Genomic DNA, 25,425 nt, shown 5'->3' with positions numbered 1-25,425 from the left:
GGATTGTGAAGGATCTCACATGCATCATCCCATTGGGTGTGATGGAGAATCTTGTCAAATGTGCCAACGCTGTCACACCAGGTTGGAACAGTGTTGATTTTTGTACGCACTAATACTTTCAACCAGTGCATATGTTCCATTGAAAGCAACATGCATTTTATTGTAAACAGGATAAAAATTGCTCAAGTATGTATTTCTGGTGTTTGTACCACACTAACCTAAATGTTGTGAAGCATGGCATTAGCAATCCATACAGTAAAACTATGCTTGCGCCAACTCTGCGTCTTTAAGTTTGAAAAAAGGTATTCTCTATTTCATAACACATTTTGTGGTAATACTTGGGTTACCAATTGTGGTAGCCCAATTACCAAAACTGTGGTATAATTGTAAGTGGCCTGACAAACTCTAAGAAAGACGTTGCTCAAAGGTGGACCGATAGCCCAGCACTCTTGTCCTAGACATCGTTTAGTGAAACGTCACCCAGATGGAATCAAGACTGGACTGGGAGCCAAAAGAAGACCTGGCAAAAAAAATTCACACCAGCCCTGCTCCCTTCCTTCTCGCTCTGTCATCTCTGTCTTCATCTCTCTCTTTCCTGTATGTCGCCAGTGAAGAAGAATATCACTTTCATAAAGAGGTTTGCTCAACGAACAAATCATGAGAAGAGAAAGTTCCGGAAAACACACCAAAGAGATAATTTTACACATTTCAAGGCAGAATTTTATGTATTCTTTGAGCAGGTTATGACTCTTTTATTTAATCCTTCTAGGTCAGATCTTAAATCTCTGCTGAAAATCATGAAACAATGTTACAAACGAAAAGCAGTTTGTGAAAGGGATAGTGTTTACCATTGGTTTACAGGCTAAAAGTCTCTGTTAAATACTGATCTGGGTGAAAATGCTACTGTGAGCTGCAACACTATAATGCAGACGCACTGTGTTAGAAACTGAAATCTATAGCAATGAATGCTTCCTTAATGCTCACGCACACCGACACTCCCATACACAACCACGCCCACACCTGAAGACACACAAACGACACAAACAAACATTGACTAAGTCACACACAAAGGGCCCAATTTTATTGTCGGCGGAAAGCCTCCGTCCACAGGTCAAAGGCTTTCCAACTGACAACTAAGGTTTACAGTCCGACCTCCTCATTACAATGAAGGCAGTCGGAGTCTAAACCGGCTGGTCTGACTAACTGACTTCCATCGAGCTCAAGGAGCCCGTTGGCCAGTCAGAACCGCAACGCAATCCCTTAAGGACGGCATTTCGGTCGTCGGGATTATGACGGAAAGGATGGCGTAAAGTGACTTTGAGGGCCCCTTGCAGGACCCCCTTGCCTCCGCGTCCTGCAGTTGTGGGCGTGGGGCACCCATGAGGTGCTTGCCACATGTTGCATGGATTTACACAAACTCTTATTTCTCTATGGGAGCTTGTGCTCCAGCCGTTTTCCAACCACTGCACAAGTTCCCATGGAGAAATGGGAGTTTGCGACCGCACCATGTCACATCATAATAATGCGGTCGGGACCACCGACCAGAGGTCTGTCTTTCCCGATTCTGCGTCGACCAACATCGTAATGAGCCACAGAGTTGTAAATGCCTGATAGGTAGACTTACATTTGCATTTTGCACTGCTGACCTCTACGTCTTTTGCATAGACACAAAACCCTACATAATTCTCCATACACAGACCATTTCAAACTCTTTTTTTAATTTCACTGGACACTTTACAGTTCACGTTTTAGTATAGAAATTAAAGAGACTCTGCCTCTCCACCATCCCCTTCCCCTCATCTCCCCCCCACCCTTTAAAATTGAGTTTTGGGTGAAATTTCCCACACTTATAACACAAATTATATGTTTTATTTAGGTATAACTTGAGAAGTGTAGTAAATGGCAGACGGTCATTGCAAAACGTACAACGTTGCCATTGCTCTCCATGCATAAATTTTTCACTCACATGGCATTTTGATTGGAAAATCAATTTCTTCAAGACCGGTAGCACTAAACAACACCAAGCAAATTTTCACATGTGGATTTCCTGCACTCATATAGACAATAGCCATTCAAGACCAGGCCTTTCAGAGCATGTTTGTTGACGGTGTGGCAAAGTAAATATCGTAGAATAACAGGTTCAGTGCTAAAAGGTTTTGGAAGCCATTTCGGCAGTTTCATAACTTCTTCAACCCAGCAGGGTCCAGACGGTTATTTAAATATATATTTTAAAAAACTAACACGAAGGGCACTACCAACACATTAAGTTCCTGAGGGGACAATTGGTTTTCTGGAATTACACACTTGTTTCAGTTATTGTTTCAACCAGTCCATATGTTCCATTGAAAGTAACATGGATTTTAAACTGAACAAGATAAACACTGTGCAAGTACATATTTCTGATTATTGGTGGTGTTTGTACCACACTAACTTCAATGTTGGGAATCAGCATGACATTAGTTATCCATACAGTAAACTTATGGTAGCGCCAACTCGGCATCTTTAAGTATGGAACATGTTACTCTCCATTTAATTCCAATTTGTGTGGTAATTCCATGGCTACCAGTTTTTGTTGCACATTTACCAAAATGGTGGTACCATTGTGAGTGGCCTGACAAATGCTAACAAAGACGTTGGTCAAAGTTGGACCAATAACCCAGCACTCTTTTCCATCTAGGCAATTGAGTCAAGTCCATCCTTATATGTCCTCCAACGACCATGTAGGGAAATACATTTTAAATTTAATTTTTACAATTATAAAGCACCTTTCTTGCTGTTGACAATTGCATCCAGTCAGAGGATTTACATTTTCATGAGTTTTGTTTTTCTTTTTTACAGATGTCATCAATATTCTGTCTGGCTTTTTTAATGCTTCTGGCAAAGGCATCGCAAGTTGACCAGGCTTTTTCGTACATCGAGGCCCATCAAGACACATATGTGCAGGTAAGGCTTCTGTCGCTGTTCAATTATGATTCGTTAAAGGGAACTGCATCAGAAATGTCTATCTACCTCACCTGAGCAACCACATCAAGGCTTAAAACAGGTGTTTAGTAGTCACCTTTCATAAAGGAACCTCGTAGAATATGTTTCCGGTGTTAGTGACTAATGTGGCTCATATAATCAAGGGTGAACATATGTGCAGAAACTGTGGCTCAGTATCTAAGAAATATTTAAATCCACCCTACTATTTATTAACTTCTTTGTTATTGAAAATGTAGTGTTTTGTATTCTGCTTTTCATATTCCAGTAAGAGCTTTCTTCAAGAAATAATTTGTACAGGTACATGGATTCGTGGCAGGCAATTAGAGAACAGAGATAACCATTTAAAACAATGTATGAAGAGATATTTTTTTAATTTTTATATATCTGAACAATTAAATATAAACAATTTAGTATATGTCACTGTGTTATGACATCTCCGTGTTTTAGAACTCGTCATCTATGCTTACATCCTCGTGGAGATCCTTCTTAACACCTATAAACAAATTCATTAGTCATTGGCAAGGGCAGCAACACTTTTAAAACAATCAGATTATGACATCTTATTAAGCAACAATGCCATTTCAGCCATCTGCTCACTTTAAGGCAGCCTTCTCCAGGACCAATATTGTGATTGATTAAAAAAAAAAAACGTATGTCACTGAGCGGGGACTATATATCCTAAACCCTTCAAAGTATATCAACTGAGTATTAAAAGGATTTAACCTCTATAGCGATGGAGCTAAAAGTATCCTTTGTGCAAACTGTTGGTGGTGCAGCCACAATGCAGTTTACAGTTGTACTTTTATTTCCTTCCAAGCTTTGCAGTCATTGCATAGCTTGAGAAGTCTCTTGCAACCAGTGTTTTGTCATCATTGCTGCTCATGTGAAAAACATACGTCTTTGCCTTTGTCAAGCTGTTGCCTGTCATGTTGTTTCATCTATCCCACTGCTTAATACCTCACAAAGTGAAGTGCACATCCAATGCCGAAGGAAGACTGATTTAAAAAGACGTATTCAAGGGTATGATAGCACTCCAATCCCATGTTTGTAAGCTCTCGTGAAGTTCCAAAGGCACTTTGAAAGTGTTTTGCTGTGGACACTGGACCTGCCTCCTCATTTGAAGAAGATTGTGGTTAGGGTGTGATCCCATGGGCCATCCAGCCTCCCTGATCCAAATGTGTTTGGTTTTATTGTGCGCTTGCAAAATCTCACACCTGCTTCAGAGCAAATCAAGAGCGATGGAAGGGAGGAGAGAGCCACCTCTTACACCGACTTGTGTTGCATTTCTTTGGAGCACCATGGTGTTGGTATGCTGTAGGTGCAATGAATACATGAGTGTTCAACCTTCCTCAAAATGTTAAGAGGCCTCTTTGAAACTGAGATGGAGCATGGTGGCCTTTCAGAGGGTGGAGTTCTGTGTGTGTGGGTGACTCCTACTTTGAGCCACTTGCATCCACCTATTTAAATGACTAGCCAGTTCAGAGATTACATCCTTATAAATCTGCTCAACTTCTGTAAGCAGATGTCCTTATGAGGGCTATCAGAGTTTTTCCAGTCAGTGTCTTATTTACTCTGCACATAGCCCATCAAAAAGATGAGTAGATATCCAGCTTAAGGTCCATAAAAGCCGGGTAAGACTGCTCTACACTCAGCCGGTGGTGAGGGTCCGCACGGGGCGCTACGTGTCCGATATAATACCGATTGCAAGGGGGGCGCGACAGGGGTGTCCGCTTTCCCCCTTGCTGTTCTGCCTGGCAATGGAACCATTGGCGTGCCACCTCCGTAAGGTTCTCCAGGGGCAGGGAATCCAAATTGGGGCCCGGGAACATATAATATCACTGTATGCGGATGACGCTCTGGTGTATCTGCGGGAGCCAACCCACTTGCTCCCGCTACTGATGGCGGCCTTGGAGAGGTTTGAAGAGGTCTCTGGATTACATGTTAATAATACCAAATCACAAATATACCCGATCGGGTCGGAAGCTGAGAGGGGTGGGTCTCCGTCCCGAAGTAGGGACTTTCTGGGAGTTGAGTGCATTGCGCTACCTAGGTATTTGGATCAGTAGAAACAGGGACGTTTTTTACCAACATAAAATGGGGAGGATACTTAGAGGTCTCCGCTGCAGTATCGATTTTTGGAACACGCTCCGGCTATCACTGATGGGGAAGATCGCCCTTATTAAAATGGTGGTGCTGCCTCACTGCCTTTACACACTGCAGGGCTCGTTTTTTTAACTCCCACGCCAGGTCTTCCGGGACCTGGATGCTATGTTGGTTCAATTATTGTGGAATGGCAAAAGATGTCGGGTGAGCCTAGAAGTAATGAAACGCACATGGGGCAGAGGCGGATTGGAAATCCCTGACCTTGAACTTTATTATTTTGCGTCCCAATTACAGCACACAGTGGCATGGCTTGATACGGATCCATCGTGGGAACGCTCACTTCTGGCTGATACGTAGGGGGATCAGCAGTTGGGTGAGCTTCTTTGGCTTGCAAAAGGGCGACAGGTCCGGTGCCCCCCACTGGGCCAACTGCTGGCGGCCATCAGGGATAGGGTGGTTGAATGGCTTCCACGGGTGCGACCATTTGCCCCAGACACAGACTTTCGGTTGATGCCACCTTTCACGCACATTGACCGGGTCATGTCTACTGACAAATGGAAAGCGGGAGCTTGTCTCATGTTAGCGGACCTGTACCCCTACCAGCGTTTCATCACGTACCAGGAAGTAGTAGACACCTTCGAGTCCGGCCTGGGGCAATTCTTACAATATGCCAAGATAGCAGCGACGGCACAATATCTATGGCCCACTTTCCCAGACGCCTCTGACCACTCACATACCTTGGTCACACTGAGCGATGGCGGGAGGATGGAAACTGGTCACACACCTGTACAAGGCACTTAGGGAGGACAAGCAATGTATGCCTCTCACACCAGAGAATAGATGGCAGGAGGTGAGCCCCCAAGTGATTAGTGGAGAAGTGTGGCTCAATGGTTAGAGCGGCAGACCCTGATGCAGAGGTCTAACCCGGGATCAGGGTTCAATTCCCCGCCTCGGCGGGTCTTGGGCTCAAACAATTCCACAGACCTGATAATTCTCGCCTCAGTGCCTATTCCAATCATGGAGTCCCACTCTGCAACTCTGCAATAGCTTGCTTAAACTCCACAACGGCCCCCACAACGCTAAGGATGCCTGACCTCCACCTTGGGGGTGCCCAGGAGTGGACACCTCACAGGGAATGCCAGGATGGGTTCCACGGCGGTATTCGTAAAAGCGCCTTGAGACCCTTGCGGGTGAGTAGTGCGCTATACAAGTATCAATTTAATTATTTTTTTTATTATGCCGCGGGACTGGGTGAAATCCATGAGGGTCCATAAAGTAGCGGTTTCCAATAGATTCAAACTGATACAATATAATATGGTACATATGATCTACCTCTCACCTAAACGCCTCCATGTTATAGATAACTCGAGAAATCCATGGTGCCCCAGATGCCAGTAAGACCAGGCAGATTTCCCACATATGTTTTGGGCGTGCCCAATCATACAGATATACTGGACAACTATCATAGAGGACCTGCATAGAATAACGGGATGGAGGGTGGCCCTGCTGTTGCATACATGTATCCTGAAACTGATCCCCCGGGACCCGAAACTTAAAACTAGCTGAAAATTCCTGATGTTGGGACTTGTTATAGCCAGAATACAGATAGCGATTCACTGGCTGACACCGGCTGGGCCGTTGGTGGCGAGCTGGAGAGCTGATATGAGGGAGTGGGCATTGGCTGAGGAGGGACACATACGCAGCACAAGGAGAGATGCCAAACTTCTGGTGGTATTACAGGCATGGGGGTTGATGATTCAGGAGATTGGGAGGAGCTTCCCAGATGCTACGCAGATGGTGTCATCCGCAGTTAGCCACGAGAGGACCGCATCCCCCAGACGGGAGGAGGAACGGGAGGTCACCCCTGTCTGAAAAAGTGTTAGAGGATCCTCTGGATAGGTGGGCCCGGTAAGGGGAGGAGGGTACTGGGAGGGTGTGGGGGGGTTCTAGTTAAAATGTTTGTATGGTTGATATAGCCAAAGTATGCATTACTTGCTGGTTTGGTATAAGCTTCCACTGCAACTCAACTTAGACTACCTGATTGATTGAAAGTCCTACTGCTCAGAGCTGTCTGTAAAATACTACTGTCTTATCCTATGCAGTGGACCATAAAAACCGCAATAAAGAAATTTCAAACAAAAAAAAAAAGGTCCATAAATGCTATTCAGATGCAAACTGAACTGCATTTCAAATCTTAGCATGGCTTTCATAATTTAACTAAATTGCTCTAGTAATTCTGACCATTACAAAACAAAACGATTTCTCCACACACAAACTACTTGGTGAAGTTGAAACACCAATGTTATACAGGAAGGGTTGCAATAAAGAAAACACGATGCATATGCTTTATTATTTGACAAGAATTTCATGCATTGCACACAGTCAGCCAACTAGCTGCTAAGCCTGAGCGGATTCATAAACTTGGGGCCAGATGTAAGACGCTTACAATTTGCAAGTGGCAAATTGCACCGCTTTGCAACTCGCAAAATGTAAGTTATAACAGTGTCTAGACACTGTTAGCGATTCCTAAGGGGGTCGCAAATTGTCTGCCTCATTAATATTCTTGAGTCAGGTGCAATTTGCGACCCCATTAGGAATGGCTAGCACTCCCAGTGATGGTGGCCTGCTGAGGTCAGCAGAACACCAGGTCTGTGACTGCTTTTTAATTAATGCAAAAACAACAATTGATGGACGGAATATTGAACAATGGCAAAACATTCACCCCCAGTCACAGATCTGGGTTTAATCCATCATTATTTTGCTCACCACACCACCCCAGTTCAGACATGGCCATATGCAAATCAGTTTTGACCCTGTGCCTCATTGGAACAGTCCAGCCCAACTGCCAAGCCATGTCTTCCCAGGACCGGAATCAAGCATCCTATGACCGGTTTCTGGCTATCAGCCGTCATCAGCCAGCCTAGCTTGATTGCTTTTTAATTAAAGCAGTTTAAAAAAAAAAAAAGTGCATCCCGTTTTCCTCAAAGGAAAATGGGATGCATTTAAAAAAGAAAAATGAAACACTTCTGTTTCATTTTTTTAAGAGTAGGCAGTGGTCCGTGGGACCACTGCCTGCTCCTAAAAAATATTTTCGCACACACTCAAAAAGGTGAAGGGGTCCCCTGGGGACCCCTTCTCGTTTGCGAGTGGCTTAACACCTACTTGAAGTAGGTGGTAAACTGCGATTCTTTTGCAACCGCAATCACAAAACATTCATTCATTTAAGTGAGATTAGGAATGGACGCTCATGGCACGCCCCTTCCTAATAGAGAGTCGCAAACCCTATTTTGCGAGTCAACAAAATAGGGTTTGTTCATGGGACAGACCAATTTTGCTGTCGCAAACGGGCCAATTTCCGGTTTGTGACCACAAAATATGGTTGTACATCTGGCCCATAATTACAGCCCCAGTAAGAAACAAAGGCAATGTGTAAAAATGAAAGCAATTAATATTTTCGGTGTAACAAAGCTCTAACAGGCACATGCATCAAAGCCTTTTGCGATCGCAAACTGTGCGAATCGCAAAAATCGTCCGTTTGCGATCGCAAAATTAGCTTTTGGGATGCATCAAGGGTGAAGGCCCTCGCAATTTGAGAATTCGCAAATATTTGCGAGTTCTCAAATTGTGATTGCATTTAAGGAATCGCATTTTGCGATTCCTTAAATGCAATGCATGAAAGTTTTAAAATTAGCGATTTCGCAATTTGGGGGAGCAAATTACCATGAAGTTGAACTTCATGGTAATTTGCAAAAACTTTGAAAAATGCACTTTTGTGCATTTTTCAAAGTTTCATGTTACGCACACACATGCCCTTAGGACATGTGTGTGCGCAACATATGTGCATGGATCAATTTCAGGGGTGTAACAGGGTGTCCTTTTGACACCCTGGCACCCTTGACATTGCATTCTCAATTTGCGATTCTCTAATTGAGAATCGCAAATTGAGAATTTCTTCCCATTCATTCCTATGGGCCTCTAGGCCCATAGGAATGAATGGGGAGGGATTCCTTAATTGCGACTCGCAAATTGCGAGTCGCAATTAAGGAATGTTTAGAAATCGCACATTTTTCAGCAATTTCTTCATGCATAGGCTTTTGCGATTTCTTAATTGTGATTCCTTAAAAATCGCAATTAAGAAATCGCAAAAGCCAACAATGATGCATATGCCTGTAAGAGATTGGAAGTCTATTTTCTAGGATTTCCTTAAAATACAAATGTTTTAGTTATTAATCTATTCTAAACTAAAGGAAATCATAGGCAATTCCTTGAGATTGGATCATCATGTCTCTCTGCTTGTGAGTGAAGAATGTATTGTTTTACGGTCCCTAATAGTCGGACCATTAATTGATCAGCAGCAGCTGTCTACGGAGAGCTCCAGATTCAGAGATTGGTCAGTTAAAATACGAACTATCACATCCTAGGAAAAAAAACATATCATCTATGTAAAGGCTGTGAATGGAAATAGAAGAAAATACTGGGGCTACTTGAAGAACAGATTGAAACTTTGGAAAAAGTGGATATAAATCCTGAAAGGCTGTAGGAAGATTTCAGAAAGCTGAATATGTCCGGTTTATTCACATGTAAGCTACTGTCTGTTTAGAAACACCCTTGTTCTGCTTCTGAATTTTAGATGCTTGATTTCAAAGTTTTGTAGATGTGATTACTGCTTTAGACCCTCAATTTAAAAAAGAAATAATGTAACTATTCTTGGTCCAGTTTAATCTGATTTTTGGCCATCATACAGCGTACAGTCTGTTCTAATTTTGTTCGCTAATGACACTAGTCTGTTGTTAGATGAAGGAACCAGTGCCATCTTAGGCCTGGTGGACATTTCGGGGACCTTTTGCAAGGTCTCTCCCTCCATATTGATCAACCATTTGTTCACGATTGGAGTGAAAGACCTAACTCTGGACTGATTAGCTTCCTTCTTGTTCAATGCCTCCCAAGCTGTTTCACTTCTTACTTTTATATCTAATTTTAAAGCATTTGTTTATTTTGTTCTTCTAGGCTCTGCAATGAGTTCTACTCTTTTTAACATGTATGTGGCCCTTTTGGCAATACCTTAATGCTGATGACCATCAATTGATCATCCATGTAAATGGTCACCACATCTTTACTCAAAATCAGTTCAATGAATGCATGCCCCCATTGCTTCTTTGATGGAGATAATTCTTTGGGACATATATACAAGGGTATATCGCCACCAGAACGTCCCTTTTAGCGACGTTCTGGTGGCGATATGCCATTCTCCATATTCCCAAAGTAGTGTTAAGCCATTTTTTGTGGCTTAACACCTCCTTGTAAATAAGGCCCCTTAACACACATCACTTAGCATGAAAGGAGCGTGAAATGGGAGTTGCTGTGGGCGTTCAACCGCAACACCCATTGCTTTTGACACTGCCCCAAATTTACAAGGAGTTGTAAATCTGAGGCAGTACCAAAAACTAACGTCCCATGATTGCTCTTTCTACCTGCCTTCTGTTCTCAGATGTGTTTCCTGAGGGCCCACCTAGAGAAGTTTTAGTTCAAATTCTGAGGTTTGCCACATTCAACATAGGCAACATATCTCTTTGTCCTGCTCTCTGCCTTTGTCCTTATTTCTAACAGCTTGAAGAGCGAAAACATAATCATTGATGAAACCATCGCTGGAACAGAAACCATTGTATGAATAAAAAAACAGGCATCCCTTCCAAATACTTAATATCTGCAGTATGTATGAATGTTTTGTCACTGTGAATGCGCTCGTAAAACATTCATAATTACCACTAACTTCAAATTGGTGGTAACCCATTCGCAAATGGGAAGGGGTCCCCAAGTGACCCCTTCCCCTTTGTGAATGTATGCAAAATCTTTTTTAAGATCTTAAAAAATGAAAAGAGAATTCTTCTTTTTTTTTTCTAAATGGAACCCATTTTCCTTTAAGGAAAATGAGCTGCATTTAAAAAAAGAAATTGCTTTATTTAAAAGCAATCACGGACATGGTGGTTTGCTTACCCCATCAGGCCATCATGCCCGTGATTTTTATCAAGTCCTAGGGGGTCGCAAATTGCGAACTACCTCATTAATACTAAAGAGGTAGGGCGATTTGCGACCCCCTACGAATCGCTATATGAAACTCTCATATATTTGTAATAGCTATTACCTAATAGTGATTCACTGAAAATCGCAATTAGGTAATTGCTTTTACAAATGTTGATACATGTGGCCAATGGTTCTGTTGTTAATATCAGGATAGATGTGATCTCCTTGCATCTATCCAGTATTGTGCCACACCCTTGATCAGAGGCCGATACCCGTATGCACCCAATCAATAGTGTTAGAGTGGACTCATCTTATATTACACTTTCAAGTACACCTTGGAGTCCAATTGTCTTTTCATTAGTAAACTCTATTGGTATTATCCTCATGCTTACTTCTGTTAGTCCCAAATTAAGCAACGCAAGATTAATCAATAACAGGCGCAGCAGGACAGTGCTTGTTGTGTAGTTTTCATGTCCTGTCACTGAGTATGAAGTAGCATGTGTTCTAGAATCTGACCAATGCTGCTTTTCTTTCTCAGAGGCTGAATGATTGGGTGCACACCGAGAGTGATTCCAGTAACCCGGACAGGAGACAACTGGTTATAAAAATGATGGATGTGGGCAAGAAGTTAATCGAGAAAATTGGTGGAACTGTTGAGATGGCAGACCTTGGTGATCAACTGGTACAGTGTCTCTTTTAGGTTCCAAAGGGGATCAATGTTTGCATCTCTTGTTTTTATCCCATGCCCCACGTGAAGAGATATACTGACTCATCATGTATGTTGTAGCTACTGAGAGATACCTTTTATTTGACTTAAAAATTAGTACATATATGTAAGGGGAAACCTGCTTCTGAGATCACACATTGTTTGTCTGTTCATACATCCAGTGCTGATTTGTGCCAGTGGTTGCAGGTGGTGGGCACCAGCTTTCTGTTTTGCAACCTAGGCTTACATTGCATCATCAGTGTTAGACCTGGCTTTTTCAGCGGGTTTATCCCAAGTCTTTTTCCTTTTTGGCCTTCTGTATCGGACCTGTGTTTGTTGGTTTTATGACTCTGGGCACTTTACAACTGCTGATCAGTGCTTAAGTGCGTATGCTCTCCATTTAAATTATTGTTATGGATTGGTGATTCCATGATTGGCATATTTGACTTACTAGTCAGTCCCTAGTACAGCGCATTGTGTTTGCCCAGGGCATGTAAGTCAATTGCTGCTTGAGGGCCTGCAGCACTGTTTGTGCCACCCATATAAGCAGCCTGTAAATGTAACTCAGGCCTGCAATTGCAGTGACTGTGTGTAGTCTAATACTGCCATGTCGATTTGGCAAGGGCACCGACTTACCAGGCACTAACCTTCCCTTTTTCTACATGATAGTCACCCCTAAGGTAGGCCCAAGGTACCCCTGTGGGCAGGGTGCAGTGTATGACATGTTCTGATGTGTTTGGCATGTCCTGATAGTGAAATACTGCCAATTTTATTTTCCCCTGTTCCCACAGGATAGAATGGGGAGTTTGCTTATAACATCTTAGAACCCTAATTGCCCCTGGGCACAAGGTTGGAAAATAAAGTTTAGTATGCCTGAACTCAGAATGTTAAAATGCATCTATTAGTGAGGGCGATTTTTACATTCTGGATTTGAAAAAAAACACTTTTAGAAGTAGGTATTTTCTTGCTTAGCCATCCAGTGTGCCTCTGCTAGAATGTGTACTGACTGTCTGTCTTTGGAGTGACAGGGACTGGGGATGTGCAGTGGCTCTAGAGAGCCTGAATGAGTCAGCGGTATGCTGAATAGGCCTGGTCTGCATTTGGAGTGGTGGGAGGAGTTGCACCTGCACCTGAATAGGGCTGTGCCTGCCTTCCACAATGATGGCTCCGCTTACCCTGTGTTGTGTCTGAAGCCAGGGCTTACACTGACAATGGAGGTTGTTGTGCACTTGCAAAGTGCCCCCAAGACTGGTTTTGACTGGGCTCAGAGCCCTGGGCCAGGAGAGAACAAAGAGATTCACTGTATGAAAAAAGGGGCCCAGACCCCAGACTGTCAGATCACTTCTGGGAATCAAGAGGAGCCTTTGCCAAGGAGAAGAGCCAGAGAAGCTAAGGAGAAATACTGCCCTTGTACTGTTTGATGTCTGGCGTTGACCTGCAGTGGCTACTTGCTGGCAAGGAAAGGAGAAAGGACTTTGCTATTTGCTGTGTTCCGTGCTTGAAGAAGATCTTCACGGGCTTGAAACTGAGCTTGGTTCCTATTCTGAAGTCTCAGGGATACAAAGACTTCACCACCAGCTACCCTGACATTCCTTGCGGGGATATCCGACCTGCTAAGAGGTGTCTGCTGTGGTTTTGGACCTCTAAAGGCTGTTTGCCGCTGGGAGCTGGAAAAAGTGAGAAGTGCAACGCATTGCCATCTGTTTCCGATGCATCGCCGAAGAAATCATCGCAGCAACTGTTTGTGGATTGAGAAATTACTGCATGTCGCATCGAGTTCCCCGAACTCCGAAGTCCGGAATCACTGCACCGATTTCGACGCAAAGCCTGCTGTGCGGCTACAAGAACACATGCATCATCACAGATTATCGCATTGCATTGAGGCGGCAACTCTGTTGCATCATTGTGGGACACAGTAAGAAACTGACGCATCACCTTCCCACGCAGTAAGAAACCGACGCATCACCTCCTCTCCAGTAAAGAACCGACGCATCACCTCGCCCGGAACAAGGAACCAAAGCATCACCTTCCCTGTGTTTAAGGAACCGACGCATCACCTTCCCTGCAACCCTTTTTCTTTGTGTGTGCGACGCATCCAAGGTACTTTGTGTGAAAAGTGTTGCAACTGCAATTTGCTTTGAACTGAACTATTTCTACCATTTGAAAATCATATTTTTATCATTGTATTGTGGATTTTTGTTGTTTGGTCTTGTTTGAGTTAGATAAAGATTACTTATTTTTCTAAACTGGTGTGGGGTCCATTTGTAATATTTATTCACAAATGCTTTACACACTGCCCCTGAGATAATCCTTTCTGCTTGTGCCAAGCTACCAAGGGGGTGAGCAAGGGTTATTTGAGAAGTGTATCCTCCTTATCCTGACTAGAAGCAAGGGTCCCTATTTGGACTAAGGTACCTACCTCTGCCAACTAGAGACCCCCATTTCTAACATTGGTGGTCAGCAGTGAGGATCTGGACTTGCATTTGTGTCTTACATGCAGTGATTGGTGTACACTACTAGTTGAGTGCAGACCATTACGCAACCACATACTGTTTTTCCCTGAGTCCCTTTGGAATTTAGTTGTTGAAACTCTGGTTAGTTGTTGCACCAGTTGGGCCTTGTCAAAATGGAAGGCAACCTTTGGCACTTGCACATCTACAAGATGAGGAAACTAAAAGTCTTTTGCAAGTAAAGGGGGCTACCTGTGAAGAGGAAAACCACAATGCAGGATCTTGAGTCACTCCTGCATAGCTGTGAGGTGCTACGCTGGGAAGCAACACTAGCAGATGACTCTAGGGAGGAATCTGAGGGGGAGTTAGACCAGAAGTGTGAGGAGATAAAGCGAGCCTTAGCTGAAAAAGAAATGTGTGTACCTCAGGAAGTAAGCTTTGCTGGACTGGAGGTAGAGTCCAGGTCAGATGGTGGCAGCAAAAAGGTATTATCTAGTGCTGAGGTAGTAAGTACACATACCCAGAGATGTGGCGCCTGACTTGTAGGTGGGGATTGACATACACCAGGGGGGTTCAGGTTAATGAGGTAGCTTCAGTGATGTGTAGTGTCCCTCAAGTGGATTGGGGAACGGGCACAGGGGATCATAGTCCTAGTGGTGGGAGGGACTATCTTCTGACTCTAGATGAGAGGTAAAGGGAGAGGGGTTCCCCCATGGTAGAAGTCCTGGTCTGTGAGTGTGTAGACCACACAGAAGAGTGTTGGTTGAGTGACAGTGGCAGTCAGACACTGTCTTGCCAATCTCAGGAGAGTGATGTCGGTACTTGTGTGAGGCACTGGATGGGGAGGCAAAGGGTCGCTTGGTTAATACCTGTGTGGGGCTGTGTGATTCAATTAGTGGACAGCATATTTTAAGTCCTTATTTTCCAGAGCTATGCCAACACCTGGTGAAGCGTGAGTTCTCTGACACCAGGGAGCTCACACTGGAGGCAGACCTTGTGGTGGATTCCGGAGGGTCTGAAGAAGCCTCTGGGGGTGATCCTGAAGGATGTGGCTCAGGTTTTTCCCAACCAAGTGAGATCGTGGAGGGTCGTGATAGCTCAGATAGGTCCCAGAGTAGTGGGAGGGGTGTAGTGTTCCATGTCCTGTCTGAGAGGAGAAGGAGTGGGAGTGGGCTGTGTCCCAAGGTGCTCAAAACCCAGGCTCAATGCCTGGTTGGTTCCATGAGGGAACACCAGGAGAGGGAGCTTGTCTGTACTGGGAGACCCTTCCCTGAGGGGGATCCCAAGGTGTCAGTTGAACTGCTGGAGACTGCTGTAAGTAGCATTCCACCAGCTCTGGTGTCTAGCAGCACCTCTCTATTTGGGGGGGGGGGGGGTGCATGAGTCTAGAGAAAGGGGTAAGGGGGACACAGTCTCCAGAGGAAGGACCAGTGGGTCAGGGGTTGCCAGCTCTGAGGTCAGAGGCCCCGAGGACTAACCCTGGTAAGGCCACTTCTGGCCTTGGGGGTTTTCATGCTCTGTCAGGTGGACAGGAGGCGGGAGCCCTGCGCTAGGCAGACTCTTACACAACTCCAGAGGAGTGTGTTTCCCGTGGGGGGTGTTGGGGTACTTCCCCAGAAGTCCTGGGTTGCCAGGCACAGGTCCAGCCTAAGGGTACAGACCCCGGGTAGAAAGGCCAGGTTCAGGGTGTCCCCCCTGACCAGGAGGAAGGGATTACTGCTAACAGTTCCCCTACTGGGTTGTCTTCTGAGGGCACTGCACCAGGTGGGAGTGTGCAGGGCCCCAGTAAGAGGGGCGGGGAGAGGGAAGCCTCACCCCTGATCTCTGCCCACTCTAAGTGTATGGACTGTAGGCTGGGATTTTAGTTGCAGGCTAGAACCTCTGAACTGGTGGTCGAATTGTTCAGGACAACTGACACAAGTGCCCTGACAATTCTGGAAGGGGTACCGCTCCAGGTGGTAGGGTGTAGAGTCCTGAGGAGGAGGACTGGGTGTGACAAAGCCCACCCCAGTCTCCTGTCCAGCCACTGGGTACAGGCCCGGTGCTGGTGGGTCAGTGTCAGGATGCCATCCCTGACCTGACAGGAGGGAGAGTGGACAAGGGGTGCCAAGCACCTGGGGCTACTGCCCCCACTCTCTGAAGCCACAGAGGTTCAAGAGTCCTGAGAGGCGTAAGGCCTGGGTCTCATCACTCATCACTGACAACTGTCAGTAGCCACTGTGGCTTGCTGTCCTTCTGGACAGAGTGGCCACTAGGGGGGGGGCACAGGAGTCACACCCCGGGGGTGGACTGGGCCACACCACTGTGTTGGCCATTTGGGTACTGTCTGCCTGCTGGGACACACCTGTGAGCAAGCTAAGGTTAGGTGCTGCACAGATGGTGTCCATAGGGGAGGAGAAGGGTTCCCCATGGGGTAGCTTCGTGGGCCTTGAGAGTATGGACAGATGGATCCAACTGGGTTCAAAAAGGAGTAGAACCAGAACATGCCCCCACTGTTGTGGGCCAGGTCTGAGTTCTATTGCCTCAACCAGGTAAGTCTGTCAAGGGCTTGATTAGTCTGCCCTGGATTTAGGCTGGAAGGGGGTTGTGTTGGACCTGGCCTTTTCAGCGGGTTTATCTCTAGATGTTTTGCTTTTTGGCCTTCTGTTTCTGACCTGTTTTTGTTGGTTTTATGACTTTGCTTTTTAAAGGGACAAGGGAACCCAATTAGCAATTGGTCAGGGACCTTGGGTATATATACAGTTTCTAAAGACAGAGGTCCCTAGACAGTTACTGGATATTGTCAATAAATATAGACTAAATAGGTTTCTATATTCTTTGTCCAGCCGGACAGTATTTAATATTCAATAGGTACATAAAGAACCATTCAGACACAATTCAAGTGGGACACAACCTGAGTCCTAATACCAGAGTTTGGACAGACAACAGTTAAGGGAAGGGGTTCAGGCAAGGAGGGAAAAGTCTGAGAACTTTAAAAATGTAGTAGACTTAAATCACATAAAGACACCATTGCTGGAGAAACTGTGCAATAAATTGGCATGCATATGGTGCACAGATCGTCGACTGCGTTTTGATCCCTATGTCAGAATAACGGGATCATCATCAGGACATTCGATAATTTTGCCTGTATACTTTGTGCTCAGAACAATACATAATTCAGTTATGAGAGCATTTAGTAACAATTCACTACAATGGTGCAAAACGTATGCCCGGATTGGAGAAAAGAGGAGAGAATTGGGGAGGGAAAGAGAAAAAAAACCAATTGGTTAACAAGGTGCTTTTTAATGGTGCAACCTTGAAGGACAGAGGGTTTATGACATGTTTATTGGTAAAACAAGCAGTCTGATGGGTTCAAATGGCTGTGTGAAAGTGCTTGCTTTGGCGAAAGAAAGGGTTTTTGGCCGTGCAGGTGAAAGTTCTATGACATTACGAGACACTAGTCCTTACCAAATTATGTGTATTCCTAAAACAATGTAGGAATATTCTACAGCCTGTGGTCCGCGGCTAAATAACCTGTAAGTGATACGAGTGTCAGTCAAAATTAATGTGCATAAAACAGTCTGAAGTAAGCGCTTCTGAGAACAGTGCTTACCGAATGAATTACTTCAAGGGCCATTTCCAGATAAGGATCTATAAATGACATAAAAGAGGGGTCTAAGCATCGGACGGAAAAAACTCGAGATGTGAGAAGTGCTCAAGGGAACAGGCAAATGAATGCTGCTTACCCGGTTGCTTGTTCGTGGCGCATAGAATGATGGCGGCAAATTTTAAAAGGCGACCTATGGTTGGGAGAGTCGAGCGTTAATTCAATACAGTTACTCGCAGGCAACGCTGAGAGAGGGAAGTAAAGTATACGCTCAGCTGGGCTTACCGTGGTGATGCCGGTGCCGGACTGTAAAGTGGGTTCCTGGTGCGCAGTGGTTTGAATCCTACTCACGATAGAACTGACGTGAATGTGCATCGACTAATATGCGATCACATGGTCAGACCCATGTGACCTGCCTGCTCACTGTGAGAGCGTCATTTAGGGTGCTACTGAGTGTTAATTACCGCTGCCATCTTGAGTGTGTGTCAGGAAACAGGATTGTGAAGAGTAGCAAGAAATAGCGATGATTGAGGTAGCTCTCCAAGGGCTTGAAATTGAGCTTGCCTCCTGTTCTAAAGTCTCAGGGACACAAAAACTTCACCACCAGCTCCCCTGAACTTCCTTGGTGGGAGTTCTGACCTGCTAAGACGTGCCTGCTGTTATTTTGGACCTCTGGATGCTGTTTGCAGCTGGGAGCTGGGAAAAGTAACGCAAATTCAAGAAGCGCGACACATCCGCACCTGTTTCTGACGCATCGCTGAAGAAATCATCGCGGCGCCTGCCCGCGGCTCAAGAAATTGCTGCACGCCTCATCGAGTGCCCCGATCTCCTAAGTCCAGGATTACCGCACCAATTGCCATGCAAGGCCTGCTGTGCGGCCGCAAGAACCCACACATCGTCATATCATCGCATTGAGGCGCCAAGTCTGTCACATCGTTGCGGAACTCAGTAAGAAACTGATGCATCACCTCCCCACACAGTAAGAAACCAACACATTACCTCCTCTTCAGTAAGGAACCAACGCATCACCTCCCCTGCGCAGCAGTAAGGAACTGATGCATCACCTCCCCCGGAACAAGCAACCAACGCATCACCTTCCCTGAGTGTAAGGAACCGACGCATCATCTTCCTTGCAACCTTTTTGTTTGTGTGCGCGACGCATCCAAGGTACTCTGTGTGAAAAGTGTTGCATCTGCAATTTGCTTTGAACTGAACTATTTCTACCATTTGGAAGTCATATTTTTAGTACTGTATTGTGGATTTTTGTCATTTGGTCTTGTCTGGTTTAGATAAAGGTTACTTATTTTTCTAAACTGGTGTGGTATCCATTTGTAGTGTTTTCCCTGTATTACCGTATGTGTTCACAAATGCTTTACACACTGCCTCTGAGATAAGCCTGTCTGCTCGTGCAAAGCTGCCAAGGGGGTGAGCAGGGGTTACTTTAGAAGTGTATCCCCCTTACCCTGACTAGACTAGAAGCAAGGGTCCCTATTTGGTCAAAGGTAACTACCTCTGCCAACTAGAGACCCCCATTTCTAACAATCAGACTTTAAGACCCACAGCAAGACAGAGAAAGGCAGAAAAAGGAAGAAAGAAGGAAAACAAGACAGATTAAAAAAGTAACAAGGGTGAAAATAGGGATTAAAAACTTCAAGGGTGACATAAAGAGACAAGGGTGCATATTTATGAGAGCCTTGTGTCACGTTTGCACCAGGCAAAGTGGTACATGTGTGACACAAGTCTCTGAGTCAGATTTATGAAGCCACGCAAAGTAGCCTCTTAAATCTTGAGTAAGGCAATGCAGCGCAAATCGCTGTGTTGCAACTCCCATCGTTTTTCATGAATTCCCAGAGGTACAACAGCTTGTAATACTGGGAATACGTCAAAGTCTAATGCCTCCCCAGAGCTGAGGTAACAAGGAGAAATATAATTACTTCTCTTAGTTTTTTCCTTGTTCTATGTGTGCTGCGACACACATAGAAGAAAACTGTGTTTCCAAGTTTATAATGTTTTTAAAGCACCTTCTGCAGCGTTCCTTTCCTCCTTGCCTCCGGCAATTACTAGGCCTCACAAAAATGTCAAGTTAACTCCTGTGATTAATGTTCTTCCTGGAGAGAGACTGGAGTTTTGTATAGTTGATATTTTGACTCATGTGAAGGTGGGCAGAGGGTTAATTTGTCTGCTGCAAAGAACAAGTAGATTACAGAGTGCATATAATGTAAATAGATCAGCAGGTTACTGCTTTTAGCAGAGACATCTTTTTGTTACCTGCAATTTATAACTTAAAGTCCTAATATGGAACAGTGAGGTATTACCTTTCATCATAGACCTGCTTATACTCTGCAAAGTATACATTAAAGCATAGATTAATTAAAAAGGGTTAATTTGGGTAGAAATAGATTCTTATTATTAAAGAAAACTCTCAACTATGCTGTTTCTTTTTCGACTCTGAGTTTGTGCTTCTCCACACCAAGCACTCCTAAACTATACGGCCTACCAGTATGGATGACATGTGACTCCTACACTTTTAGTCCTTTGGCTTATGTAACATTTCCTATAAGTTGATTTACACACGTATGTTTGATTGTCTCTGTGTAATGTGTGTGTGAGATGCAAAGTGCTCTGACATCCTTCACTGGTATGAGTGGCGCTATGTAACTAATTCAATGCATCTGAGAGAGAGAGGTTATGAAGACTTGGTCACTGTTAAAGGGTTGCTAGTCAGAGAATCCGTGGCGGAGGTGGTCAATGGGGGTGCCAACTAACATTGTTGCACTGGGCGCCACCAACGCTAATCCCAGCCCGAAATATATATATATATGATGTCACTGACCATGTCATAAGTAATGTAATATGTGATGTCATCAGCAGGGCATTGCGGGGGTGCGAATTATAGTTATCTGAACTAACTATAACAGGGGAATTTCTCTGGTTTTGTACGAGTGAAATGTCCAACTAACTATAACTTTCCCTAAAACCTATGTTTTTTTCAGTGAATTTCGAAGGTTTTTTAAATGCTAATTTCTAACTATAACGTGCCTGAAACCTATGATTTTTTAAGTGAATTTCTAAGGTTTTTTAAATGCTAGTTTCTAACTATGCCCACAGAGGTAGGACATGTGAAGAAAGAAGAAAAAACGCACAGAGAGAAGCAAAAGAAATGCAGAAAGAAGCAACAGAAGTCCACAAAGATGAAGAAAAGTGAAGGAAGAAGCAAGACATGTGCAGAAAGAACCAATAGAGGAGCAGAAAGAGGCCTTGTTGCAAAATCATCCTATGCTCATATCTTTGACTCTGATGCTCCTTTGATAGCGCCGGGAAACCCTTTGTGGGTAGCTGTTGCGCTCATACAAATTCAAGAAAATAAAATAAATAAATAAATTACAGACTGGTACTGGTGGTAACTGACTCTGACTTACCAGGCCTAGAGGCAGTGCTATGCTAAAAGACACTTAGAATACAGTAAAAACACTTACATACACCAGGGAACACTATGCGTTGGGGTACCCCTGTGATTAGCATGACCTCCTCTGTAAGGCACTAGTTCATAATAGGGCAGGGAGAATAAAACAACCTCTAATTCAGAGGTGCAGAAATATGCTACTTTAACTAGTAATCACGTTTGCAGAGTGGTGGAGAAATGGTGCTGGGTTTCCAACCAACGCTCAGGAATTCCGCTGCGTAGGACTTACAGGTGGGGTTCTTATCCCCCAAACTCCCTCGGGACTAAATTAGACTTCATCTCCCATCCCGTAGTCTGCCACAAGGCATGTTTGCAGAGTGGTAGAGAAAGGGGACCATGGCCTTCGAAGACGTTTTAGCAATCCCACTGTGTGGGACTTCATGGAGTTAACAAGAGGGGTAGTTGGCCCCTAAGGACATCCTAGGGGGCCAACTTCCCAAACTATTACCTCCAGTCAGTCCAACACAGCAGCACTGGTAAGTACTCATACCAGGCCATGCTCACTTTGCCCACCACTCTATAAACGCTCTCTTTGGCACACTCTTGGATGGGGTTTGAAGTCCTCTTCGCTGCTGGGGGTCCTTTAGGGGCCAACTGGCCTACCTTTTACCTCCAGTAAGTCCCATGCAGTGGAATTGATGAGAGGTAGACAAAGGAAATGCCCCCTTTCTCCACCACTCTGCAAACACGCCCCCTGGTGCTTTGTAAGTTGGGGGATTAAGTCCCCTTGAATCCTGAGGGTCCAACTAGCCCACCAGGTACCTCCAGTAAGTACCACAGAGCAGCATTGCACAAAGGTGTTAAAAGGGTTGTGACCTCGACCACCTCTCTGCAACACAGCGCAGTGGCGCTTACTGGAAGCACTTGCAGGGCTAGTTGGCCCACAGGGTCCCTCAGGATTGAAAGGGAATTAATTCTCCAACTTAAAAGGAGCCACAGGGCTTGTTTGCACATATGTCACCTCAGGCCCCTCCCCCTCCCTTCATCACTGTGCAAACACGCCCTGTGGCGCTTTTTAAGTTGCGGGATAAAGTCTCTTTGAATACTGAGGGTCCCTGGGATCCAACTAGCCCACCAGGTACCTCCAGTAAGTGCCACAGAGCTGCGTTGCAGAGAGGTGTAAAAAGGGGCGTGGACTGGATCACCTCTCTGCAATGCAGCCCTGTGGCGCTTACTGGAGGTACCTGTTGGGCTAGTTGGCCCCCAGGGACCCTCAGGATTGAATGAGAATTAATTCCCCAACTATACAGGCACCACAGGGCTTGTTTGTACACATGTCACCTCAGGTCCCACCCACTCCCTTCACCACTGTGCAAAAGCACCTGTGGCACGTTTTAAGTTGGAGGATAAAGTCCCCTTGAATCCTGAGGGTCCCTGGGGTCCAACTAGCCCAAAAGGTACCTCCAGTAAGCACCACAGAGCTGTGTTGCAGAGAGGTGTAAAAAGGGTCGTGGCATGGACCACCTCTCTGCAACGCAGGTCTGTGGCGCTTACTGGAGGTACCTGGTGGGCTAATTGGCTCCCAGGGACCCTCAGGATTGAAGGGAAATTAATTCTCCAACTTCAAACGTGCCACAGGTCTTGTTTGCACACATGTCACCTCAGGCCCCGCTCCCTCCCTTCCCCACTGTGCAAGTACGCCCCGTGGCATGTGTTAAGTTGGGGGATTAAGTCCCCTTGAATCCTGAGGGTCCCTGGGGTCCAACTAGTCCAACTGGTACCGCCAGTAAGCACCACAGAGCTATATTGAAGAGAGGTGTAAAAAGGGGCATGGCCTCGGACCATCTCTCTGCAACGCAGCCTTGCGGCGCATACTGGAGGTACCTGGTGGGCTAGTTGGCCCCCAGGGACCCCAAATATTAAAGAGAAATTAATTCCCCAACTTAGAATGCGCCACAGGGCTCGTTTGCAGAGTGTTGCTGGGAGCTAGGCTTCCGGCACGATGCCGGTCTTTTTAAAAAAAAACGTTTTCTTACAAGGGCCCTGGGGACCATTTCTTTTTGCGTTTTTTGGGCCCTGGTGACCCCATTCCCCAGGGCCTTACCCCTTTTTAAAAAATAAAAATAAAATCGGAACAGGAATGGGGCCATGTGAGTCCCCCTCCTGTCGCCAATCCGGCTCGGAGACCCCATCCCCTGGGGCATGGCCACATTTATAAAAATTTTTAATAGAGGGGGGCTGCGTGGCACCCCCTACTGAGGCCTCTATTGGCCCCAGGGACCCCAACACCCGGGCCGGCCTTTTTTGAAAACTTATTTATTTTTGGGAGGGGGGTGCATGGCCCCCCTCCCGGGCATTTCTGGCCTCGGGTACCACATCCCCCGGGGCCCTGCCATTGAATTTGTATTTATTTTTTGGAGTGGGGCCACGTGGTCCCCCTCCTCAGGCCAATTATGGCCCAGGGACCCCATCCCCCGGGGCCGGCCTGCTTTTTTAAAAAATAATTATTCAATGGGGAAGGGGGTTGCTTAGCCTCTCTCCCGTGCCACTTCTGGCCCCGGGCCGCCATCCCCCGGCGCCTGGTCACTTTGTTGAGGACCGTGGGAGGAGCCCCAATGCCTCCCCGGTCCCTGCCAGCTCCCTGCCTCCTGCGTGAGTCGGCATTGGGGAGCTGCTGACATGCAGCCCCGTGTGAAAAAGCAATCTGGTTTGATCTTTAAAAGCGAGAGCAGGTTTTCATGGGGATGGTGGTCCCCAGGGCCATCACTGTCTCCAGGAGGGGGGCTGCACAGCACCCCACCCAACATCTACACAGCCCCAGGGAGGTGGTGGTCCCCGGAGCTCAGGGGTCCGTTACAGACCCCCGTATTTAAATATTAGTGCCCCGGAGAGGTGGCGGTCCCCGGGGCGTGTGGGGAGGCACGAGCCCCCCACCCCCAAACAGATGTATTATTATTTTTTTTAAAACCCCAGGGGTGGCGGTTCACGGGGCAGCAGGGGGCTGTGTGTCTCACTAAATAATTAATAAAATCCCCGGGGTTGGCAGGCCCCAGAGCTTGGGGGGCCTCCAAGACCCCCCCCCCCACAGTTTAAAACAGAAGCCCCAGGGGGTGGCGGTCCCTGGGGCTGCGGGGGGGATTGGGGCCCACCACACTTTTTTTTCACTGCCCCCGGGACCTGGCCCACCCGGGGCCTTCAATACAACGAAAGGCGGGAGCCCGTGCTTCGTTTTTAAAAATTTTCTCTGCCGGATTCACGCACCCAGAGCAAATTCGGCTGATTTTTAAAAAAAACAAAATCTTTTTTCTGCCCTGGGGGTCCTTGTGCGACCCCCTGAGCAGGCCTAGGGGGTCTGGGTGTTTCTATCCTGCCCCCTTTTCTTGTTTTTTGTGTTTGTTTTTCTGTTTTCGGTTACTGAGGCACAAGATGGCTGCCAACACTGGTTTGGAGTGTTGACAGCCAGAATAAAGCTCGTGGTCGGGAGGGTCCGCGGATCCTCCGTGCCTCTAAATATCGAAACTATTATTTTTTGATTGTCTCAGCAACTACTTAACAGATTTACACCATTTTTAAAAAGGGCGCTTTCTGAACTAAACACTACCTTTTTGCCAAATGTGGTGTAATTCCGTTCAGCAGTTTGAGCTGTAGCCGTGTCTAAAGTTTCCTACGGTAAATTTATTTTTCGACCTCTTTTTTTTTATTTCTCAGGAACTATTGAACAGATTTACACCATTTAAAAAAATGTCTCTTTCTGAAACAAGGGCTTCCTTTTGGCCAAATTTGGTGTTATTCCGTTCAGCAGTTTGGACTGTAGCCGTGTCTAAAGTTCCCTTTGGAAAATAACATGGAGAAAACACATTTTGGGGCCCCCCGTTTTTCTCGGCCCCCGCTTGGAGAATCATCCCAAAACGTTCAGGATAGGAGCTGCCCGGAGCGGGCCTCAAGTTTAGAAAACTTTCGTGAAGATTCGTCAACCGGCCCCAAAGTTATTGGGAAAAGAAAAAACGCTTTTCCTATGGAAACTAGGTTCTAACTATAACTATCTACTGGCGACCGCCAGTAGATTATATATATATATATATATATATATATATATGCACCAATAATTCCAGCCACTTCCGTTTTTTCGCGTCGAAGCAGGAACTAAGACCGACCACAGCGTTTTGTCAGGCAA

The 25,425-nt window shown here is 45.7% G+C and overlaps 1 protein-coding gene across 1 annotated transcript in view; it reads left to right on the top strand.

Moving 5' to 3' along the window:
• The window catches only part of LOC144829070 (cytosolic non-specific dipeptidase-like), a 406,044-nt gene that overhangs the window by 101,331 nt on the left and 279,288 nt on the right, over positions 1–25,425 (top strand). Inside the window, exons 2-3 of the mRNA XM_078687833.1 lie at positions 2,839–2,943; positions 11,645–11,788. Of these exons, the coding sequence (XP_078543959.1) occupies positions 2,839–2,943; positions 11,645–11,788 (249 nt within the window). The remainder of the gene's footprint in view (positions 1–2,838; positions 2,944–11,644; positions 11,789–25,425) is intronic.

Source organism: Lissotriton helveticus, chromosome 4_1, assembly GCF_964261635.1.
Source record: "Lissotriton helveticus chromosome 4_1, aLisHel1.1, whole genome shotgun sequence".
NCBI classification, from domain to species: Eukaryota; Metazoa; Chordata; class Amphibia; order Caudata; family Salamandridae; genus Lissotriton; species Lissotriton helveticus.
Note: the sequence above shows the minus strand (reverse complement) of the source record. Positions and strands in the feature narration are given on the sequence as shown.